The 10,027-nt window shown below is 39.2% G+C and overlaps 1 protein-coding gene across 1 annotated transcript; it reads left to right on the top strand.

The window, feature by feature from the left end:
• The first annotated feature begins 903 nt into the window (after positions 1–903).
• LOC140243156 (uncharacterized) lies at positions 904–2,352 on the top strand. The gene has a single exon (XM_072322885.1). The coding sequence runs from the start codon at positions 904–906 to the stop codon at positions 2,350–2,352; it is 1,449 nt and encodes a 482-aa protein (XP_072178986.1).
• Positions 2,353–10,027: the final 7,675 nt, after the last annotated feature.

Below are 10,027 nucleotides of genomic sequence, written 5' to 3'. Positions count from 1 at the left end.
TATGAGTTTTTACATTTTTTTTTTGTGTGTGTGTGTTGGAACCGCTGGATGAGGAGGCTACTAAAGCTCGTGATGTCATATGAGTACAACAGTGTAAAGAAAATGTGAAGAAAATTCAACATATTTTCACTTTTTTCGCATGATAAAAGAGCACTTGATATGCCTCTTTCTAAAGGCAATGGGAATGATATTACCCGTAACATATGTCAGTAATGAGTCAAGGGAATGTGTACTTTTTTTCAAAAGATGAAATTTTGTGAAATTCTTTTTATATTTTCCTTATATTGTTGTACGCATGTGACATCATACACTGCAGTAGTCTTCTCATCCAGCGGTGACTGCACAAAAACTTCAAAAATTCATAACTTTTGAACGGATTGTCCGATTTTCCTCAAACTTTCTACTAATATTGCTACATTCTCTCAATCCTTATGTTAATGAAGGTGAACTTGTCCTTTAAGATTTCTCAATCCAGTGGTTCAACCAGATGAATGAGAAAAAACAAACTGAGTCTTCCATTTTCCTCTGTTATGACCGTATAGCGTTTTGAAGTGACTTAGGAGAGATTAGAACATTTTACACAGCTTCATAAAATATTGCACTATATCCGTAAACTGATTCGTTATTAAGTCGGCATGTTGTGTGTGGTAATGTCCTCACATGCTTTCAACATTTCATTTCTTCCACTCAGGGGTACAGCAAACGTCAACACCAGTGCTGCACCGCACGAGAATTTCCCAGGCCTCCGCGGCTCAGATTGGAAATTTGCCCCGGCCTCCAAAAAATGCCTCCCAAGTTGCAGCACATGGAGCAGGAGAGCGAGATCTTCAAGACGAATGACGTGTAAAGGAGATTTATTCCACAGTGTGCCCTGTTGACGCCACTGCCACCAACTGAGGGAATATGATGTCAGGTTCGACTCTGCAATTTCGCTGCGGCAAGATTTCGCGATGTCAGTTCAGGCTCTTTCCAGCTCTTTGCCTTGCAGTGATATTTATCTATATCTTGTCCACGCTGTCGTTCGTTGCCCGTGATCATTCGATTTCGACGCTTGGACTCGTGCACAATTCGGATGTTCGCATCAGAAAATTTGCAGTGGACGTTGCCAGGGATCTATTTTGGCCATCGAAGTCGTGCAACGTCGAAGTTGAGTTGGTCAACGACAAAGTTCTTGGAGATGGCTGCTTCTTTCGTGATCGCATTCAATGCGACGACATGCCGACGATCAATTCTGCCTTCGTCGACATCGTGGAAAAGAATGTCGTCTTCATTGGGACGCGCTTCCGAGACGAAGATTGGCTCAACCAAACTTTCGTTTGCCAGTTTCCAGATGGAAACGTGTCGGTAGCTGATCCCACTGCTGTCGACGACCGCAGCTTAGGCGCACAGCCACAGTACGTGTTTGTCATGAGATGTCCGATAGCAGAGGGTTTCCACGCTTCATTTTACCCAACCAGAAAGCTCCCTGATAAATTTCAAGTGACATTGAGCAAGAACACGGCGGAGCAAAATGTGTACAAGAAAATCCCAGTCTGCAAGTCAGGTTGGCATAAAACATATTACCTCGCGATATGCACCATGGTGAAAGATGTCGACGAGTATTTTGCAGACTGGTTACTGTACTATCGCTACATGGGGGTCGAACACGTTTTCGTTTATGACAACTCGGATAGAGGTACACTTGTCGATGTGCTCGACCACTTCATCAGCTTGGGATTCGTCACTGTTATTCCGTGGTCACATTCCTATTCGCCGACCAAGACCTACCTCGAGGCGCAAATCGCCCATGAGAACGACTGCTTGTGGCGACATCGCCACGATGTTGACTGGCTCCTGAAAATCGACGTCGATGAATTCATGCAACCTATGTATAAGAAGGAGATTAAACTGGTCGACATAGTGCGTCGATTCGAAAAAGAAATCCCGCCTTCTATCGCGGTCATTCGCGTGAGAAACTGGTTCTTCTCTCGACCTACGACGAACGTCAGTCGCAAGATTACGACGGCGCCGTCGGTGATTGGCAGGAACCCTTGGCGAAGTCCCGAGCCGACAGGGGAAGGGCGTGGTCGAGAGAAATGTTTCATCAGACCCAAGATGGTTCACTATTTCAAGATCCACGCCGTAAAGTTGGGCGGCGAGAGTCTCACGCTGAACCCGTACACTGAAATACGACTCGTTCACTATCGGAGCGAGAACCCGCGCCACAGGAACTTTCACATTCACAAGTTCATCTACGACTCGAGTATGGTCGACTTATGGCGTTCCATTAAGAGGTGGTCAATGTACTCGACAGACAGGGTGGTCATGTACGGTTTCAAGAAAACTAAAAGGAAATTACTCGGGGCTGCCTAACTAAAGGCATGTGTCCACATCAGTGCAATTTCTATTGTTTTTACGATATTTTGGTGTGACCGTTATTCGTTATGTGTCGTAACAACCACACAACTGTTGTTTGCCAGATAAAAGAAATCCTATTAACGAGCAACACAAGTTTTCCGTAGATGCAACAGTGCACAATTAAAACTACACTATCAAGATCGCCATGTCTGAACTAAGGAAAGAAATTAAGTGTATAAATTCCATTCGAAGCTATGCTAAATTGTAGCTATGTCATCATGCATTATTTTCCCTTCTTGGGAACAGCTGGAAAACTTTAAAAGGCACCAATAATGCATTAGCTCACACTGACCTACCTTGGTTGATATAGCATCAGTTATAAACTACGCTGTATGTACTTGTGCTGATCATGAATCTTATTGCAAAACGATCCTTTTTTTTATTTCTATCCCCTGGTTTGTTAATTCTTTGCTGCTTTTACTGTATCGACTAAATCCCACCTAAAGACATGTATTTAGAACATCTCAAAACGTATTCATAAGAGCATATGTTGCTAACACAGAAAACAAACAAAAAAATCTCTTGCCTTCCAATACTTTTTTGCACTTCCTCAGAATATGACTAAAGAAGTTCTGAAACAATGTCACTATTAAATGATATAGATTTATGGCAGATGTTATGTGATATGTGATGTACATTGTGTGACAGGTTCACCTCGGTTCAGCAGAATGGAAGGAAAGAAGTATTAACTATAAATGTTTAGATCAAACAGTTCAAAAATATATGCTTTGAAGGCAATAAAAACACATCCACGGAAATGAAATTTAGTATACTGACATCATTGTAGAAGTTTTATGAACGAGAATGTAAGGAAAATGGGGCATTAGATTCCATGATAAGCTTAGTTACTCGTTATTTTTTCAAAGTAAGGTGTAATTCTTAAAAGTTTATGGAAGAGAGTAAAAAAAAAAAAGGATTACATGTAGGCCTACGGTGTTAGTGAACCAAAATACACACATTGTACGTAATACTGATCTGACCATCCGAAATAATTATGTCAGTAATAATTGTTTCACTGCATCTAAGCTTAGGACATTACATGTTATACGTCATTCCGTTCAAAGTTTAAGATGTCATCCGTATATTATATTCAAATTCAAATTCGAATCCAATACCAGTTACTAGCGCATTTTCAGATACTTTTGAACTTTCACATGGTAGTTGCATATATCGTGAGGTCATACGTCCCTATCTGTATAGGGAACTATAGTTTTACAGAAAACTTGGAAGAAAAAGTATGCTTATCAGTGTATTTTACCTAAACACGGATCTCGCAGCCATTCTGCATTTTCTAATAGAAATCGGGCATTTCATTGTAAAAGAAGATTATCTAATACACCAACAGGGCTGAAAACTATTGCTGTGTGTGAAATCTTGATATATGTTATAGAGTAAAAGTATTTACTCTTTGTACTCTAAACACATAATTTGGACTTAAAACATTATTTCAGACTCGTGAGTGTATGGCTGTTTATCTATATAGTTATTTGTCATTTGTCAGATAATTATTTGTTTACGTTCATCTACATCTTGGTTCTGTAAATTTCATGCAAGTCGCCACATTTTGTCACAGAGGTGATGTGGTGCTTGGGGGCGTGGGGTCGTACTTTTAATCTATATTGTTAATACATTTCACCATCATTTTCATCAGTCTCCGTTGCCACTATTACTACCATCATTATTTCATATTACCTCACTTCTAGTAATAATGATGCTACAGTTCGACCTCGATTATCCGGCCTCCTTTTATCCGGAAATCTCTATTATCCGGACGCGTTCACGCAGTGAAGGACTTTTTTTTTCTTCATCCAAAAATTGAGAAAAAAACAGTGACTTTCATGGATCTATTTCACTAATTTCATAAGATGTGCATGATAGGTTTCTCAATATCTAATGAGGTAAAACATATATGATTTTCACATAAAGATATACTTTATTTTTGTGAAGAAGGGACTACAATTTTGCGCAGGCTAGCATAGATTACACCACCGTTGCGGGGTACGCTACCTGCCTAGCTGCCAGTGCACTGGGACGGCAGCTTGGACGGCAGCTATAGTATCTCCCATATCCGGCCAATTCGCTTATCCGGATGAGCGCCGGTCCCGACATGGCTGGATAATCGAGGTCGAACTGTATTAGCTTTAAGAATGATATTGTAGCAATAGCAAACTTACGATGTCAGTGACAATTATAGAAATTGAGATGAGAATGATAATTACATGCAGCTGGAGCAGAAACTGGACTTTGCACACACCACACAAAAAGCATAGCTTGTATCGGGCATGCACGCCTAACAATATAACACATGTACAGATAGACGTCAACGACCAAAAACAAACACACACACACACAAACAAAGAAGAAGAAGAAAAAATATGCTTGTAGACTGTTCTATATAATAATTACTATACTCAACGATTACCATATCAGAAATACAACACCGAAAACAATAACTCTATCAAATCATTACTCTTTGTTTTCTGGGTTTTATGAAGCATGCAGTCTATTTTGCCTGAATTTCTTCAGAGCGGGGGAGAAGTTACGATTTGTGAACAGTTCAATAGAAGGCTTGTTTAATAGTTGATGGTTATTCTCACCTATATTATCAGTTGTAAATGTGTGATGGTGAAGTTTATTCTGTCGTATGATGATTTCTATAGTTATGATTTCATAATTTCCATGATCACATATAACTATAGTCTATATGTAGATTCAAAGAATCTCACACTTGAGGTGTGAGCCCCAGGGTGTGCGTTTTCTTCAATTTGTCTCCCTAGCTCTACAAATGAAATGTGAAAGATCGCAACTGCTGGTGTATAAACTCATCATACCTCAAACTTCACCACTCTGCTTGATAATCTCTATACTCTGCTATCAATCATGCACTTGTTTGATCGAGTTCATTCTATATGCGCGCTCTATAAAAGTCTACGAGAATAGAGAGTGGCGTTTCACAAGTACAGTGAGGTATAACTGCTCGAATATGACGAAAGCCTGTTATTACAGTGTCAAGCTACAACTATAGGAGTTAAATCCTCATGATGAATCTACCAGCCATAAATGTTCACACTGCAAGGTTATCTTTCGCTCATTCGCACAAACAAAATTGCTGTCATGTGCTGTCCCGCGATTATCGAGTTAAGTAGGTTTATCCAATCTGGACGGGTTTCATCCCAAAATTTATGTAGTCATCAATGTTCTGAGAAGAATATGGTTCATAATTAAAGAATAACATGCTTTCTAGTAAGGTTTAGTTAAACGTTTACACAAGGCAGTATACCTCTTATATTTAAAGGAAAATATTTCCTTCAAAAAGTTGTCTCTCAAACAACTATGCCTCTGATTATGCAGTTGTTGTTGTTGTTGTTGTCGTCGTCGTCGTCGTTGTCGTCGTCGTTGTTGTTTTCAAACTGAGATCCTCGATTCCGTTGGTTTATTCCAATGTCTCTGAGAAGTCAAATTGACGAATTTGTAGAGGGGTCATTACTGTTACTGGTGTGTGAGACATTCAGCCACACACTTAACTCTCATTCTCTCAGAGTGTGCATATTACACCTGTACAAACAACTCGGCGCACTAGTATCCCTCTAACTCACACCCACAAAATACCCAAACACATAACTCTACATGCGGGACATACATTATGCAGATGCTTTCTCTTGTTTGTTTTTTTCTCCATCCTCAGTTGAATAATTTGCCATTGTTCTGCTGACGGGACAAATTCTCTATAATCTCCTTCCACTCAAAATTCGGCCCCGTACCATACGAGCACACAAACATATTATATAGACACATATAACACTCAGAGAGAGAGAGGGAGAGAGAGAGAGAGAGAGAGAGAGCGAGAACGGATAAGGAGGGAGGACGAGAAGAGAAAGAAACGATGAATGCTGCTGTTTAGTGCTGTCTGCTAGGCAACGTCTATAGTCTTTTCTGTCCTCGTCATAATTAAAATGAGAAATGAAAGAATTGATCAAAAATTTCTTTTGTTCATTTCCTTGTGCAATAATAGATTTCGGTACAGGGTATATTAGTACCTGATCACTCAAAACATACGAGTAAAACTTGTGGTATGCCTTCGTACAACTAAATTCGTCCTTCCACGTAGCGTTTGATGTCTTGATATTGTGTGCCTCGAGACAAATTTTGATGAGTACATTGAATAGTAATGCAGGTTCGGAGTGGCTTGAGTAAAAAGGAGACATTTCAAGTTCTTTCCCCTATTCTTATTCACTGAAATGTGTTCCCTCCCAAATGTGTGTGTGTGTGTGGGGGGGGGGGGACATGGGGTTGAACACACACATTATTTTTACACCGACCATAGTTACTCTCTGGCGTATAGCTGTTACAGGTTTCTTTGTGAGGTCGCGCCTGTTTGTTCTCCGCTTGCTAATGAATAGTTTCGCCAATGGAGAACATGCATGCAGACCAATCCATTTTGTCACTTTGTTCATGGGAACCTTTCAGAATTACTTGTTACTGAAGTCCCCTGGGGACAAGACTTACAAATTGTGAAGTAAAAGGTAAGACGGTGTACAGACAATGATTACGTAACTAAGATTTTAGCTGAGTTCTGTTGTTCATCGGGTCTGCATGTTCGGCATGTTTTGTCATAATGAGCTACAGGCCCAGAGTGACGCCAGTTTGTTGTACAGAGTGGATGTTTTATTTGTGTTGACAGGGCTCAGATATTAAAAAAAAAAAGAACTTATCCACACAAACACCTCTACACACACAAACACACATCGAGCATAATGCATAAGTTACGCATAATTATGCAAATAGGAACTTACAAGAGGATATATCATTGCTCGTAGTGCAAAATGATTTAACCTTTACAATTACTCACTCATCGTTGATATTCTGATTCATTGCTTTTGTTTCCATATCAAAACTTCCCAAAGCCAGAGAGTTATGAAATTTATTATCTACACAAATCATTTTGACTTCTTATCTCGGAAATACGATATGCGTTATTATGCACACACGTTCACACTTTCCGTGAAGATTTTTTTTTTTCTCATACTATTGATATGCAACGTGTTTATGGAATATAGGTAATCAGCATAGGTACGCGACATTCGTTATGTCAAATCAAACATATGAAAATACCTATTAGTAGTCGACGGTATACAAACAATTGAAATTTTATTCGTGGTTTGATTAAAAAAAAAGAAATGATTATACAGCGCATTCTTATAACAAGGAAAGTATATCATTACAACAGTTCTTATACCACCGCTAACTTGAAAACATGATCAGCACATTTGGTAAATAAATATTTTACAAATTAAAACAGGCTTTATTTCAATGTACCATGTACATTGTGCTTAATTAATCTGTATGATGTATATGGCATAAAATCTCTAGCAATGACCTGTGCTAAATAGCATCATGATTATAATAATATTTATGACTTCTTTCGTGAGCAGTAATTTTTACATGAACCTTTTAGTGATTCATGCGTATTCGACCCTGAAGTAAATCGAAACGTAATATTTTACAATAAATTACTGGTCGGAAGTCAAAGGCATAAAACTAAAATTACACTTCATAACTCTGATGGATATAGAATATGCACAATTTACAAGGATGCAGAAACATACACATACATTAATTTGCGTAACACGGTTATGCCGGGACATAGAAATGATCGAACAATCGAACAATCGGTAAAGTGACTTTTCCGGTTCGTCTAAGCGAGATCTGTAAAGCTGTGGCATTATCACTCACAGTGGCGTATCTAGGGGGGGGGGGGCAAGGGGGGCACGTGCCCCGGGCGCCACTCCTTGGGGGCGCAAAAAACGAAAAAAAAAAAAGGGGAAGAAGAAAAAAAAAGAAAAAAAAAACGAAGAAGAAGAAGAAGAAGAAGAAGAAGAAAATAGCCCGGAAGGAGGGGGGGGGGGGGAGGGGAGGGATAAAGGTGGGGGGCAAAAAACGAAATCAAACAAGATAAAAACAAAACGTGATGATGACGCGGACAAAATGACAATGTCTATTGTGTTCACACATGTCATTTTATATTTAGCAGGAAAAATGTTACACGGAGCAGCGACTGTAATTTCATTCGTTCTGAAGCAATCGCCGATTGGATCAAAAGAGGACGCCAACGGTTTCGAACATATGGGGGGGGGGGCAAAAAAAAATAAAAAAAGATAAGAACAAAACGTAATGATGACGCGAAAATAAACAAATTTCGGCTCACTCGCTCGTACTAATTTAGAGTATTTTCTCAAGTACTCAGTTTGTTGGTATAAATCGTTATCTATAAGGTCGTCACTGTATCTTGATTAGAATTGTAAGATTTAACAAGCAAAAAATGACAAGAATTCCATGTTTTGTAAGCTGAAATACAAAACATTTTCGGCTCGCTCGCTGCGCTCGCTCGCCAAAATTTATCTAAAAAAAAGGGGGTAAGAACAAAATGTGACGATGACGCGGAAATATACAAATTTCGGCTCACTCGCGCGCACTAATTTAGAGTATATTTTAAAGTCCTCAGTTTGTTGGTATAAATCGTTATCTATAAAGCCGTCACTATATCTTGATTAGAATTGTAAGATTTAACAAGCAAAAAATGACAAGAATTCCATGTTTTGTAAGCTGAAATACAAACAATTTTCGGCTCGCTCGCTGCGCACGCTCGCCAAAATTTATCTAAAAAAAGGGGGGGCGGGGGGGGGGGGTAAGAACAAAATGTGACGATGACGCGGAAATATACAAATTTCGGCTCACTCGCTCGCACTAATTTTAGAGTATTTTTTAAAGTCCTCAGTTTGTTGGTATAAATCGTTATCTATAAAGCCGTCACTATATCTTGATTAGAATTGTAAGATTTGGTAAGCAAAAAAATGACAAGAATTCTATATGTTTTGTAAGCTGAAATACAAAAATTTTCGGCTCGCTCGCTGCGCTCGCTCTCCAAAATTTATCAAAATTCATTGCATTTAAATCACCCTCAAAAAGACCCCTTTTAAGTGCTTGAAAAAGCATATCATGTGGACTTTGTTTAAAGTCCCTACCGGGATGGGGTTGGGGTTGAACACTTTTTCAGAAATTATAGGGGCGCAATTTTCGCGCATGCCCCGGGCGCCGTTTTCCCTAGATACGCCACTGATCACTCATTCTAAAGTATGTACAAGTGAATGTGACTGATATCAGTCAATTTCGGGGGAAATAAAAGACTTGAAATTTTGAGATCTTGTAACTTTTTCGTTTGATGGGTCCGATTTCAACTTTAGTTCTGCCGTTCTATTTGCCCCTATTCAGTCAATATACATTACAGGCAAACAAGTACTTGGATAAGCGCGATGTTTCACTCGATGGCAGTTTGTGTCTAATACTCATGTTTGATTAAGTTCTTTATACTCTTCAAATTCAACAAGTACCATATGCAGAACGTAAGAAAGAGTCTCCACAACGATGACTCAGAACAGGCCATCAAATAGCTTTGACTGGAGACGGACGAGTGTTTCGTCCAACATTTTACCCTTTTACACACCAAAAGTCGGTTAGATCAGAAAGATAATTTATAAAGAGCGACAGTCTCCGTCACAAAAGCTTCATTTGCAACAAACACACACAGATAGTTTCCTAAACTATCTGTGCTAATAACTAATTTTACGATCCA

Source organism: Diadema setosum, chromosome 19, assembly GCF_964275005.1.
Source record: "Diadema setosum chromosome 19, eeDiaSeto1, whole genome shotgun sequence".
NCBI classification, from domain to species: Eukaryota; Metazoa; Echinodermata; class Echinoidea; order Diadematoida; family Diadematidae; genus Diadema; species Diadema setosum.
The sequence above is the reverse complement of the archived record's forward strand: the minus strand, read 5'-3'. Positions and strand labels throughout refer to the sequence as shown.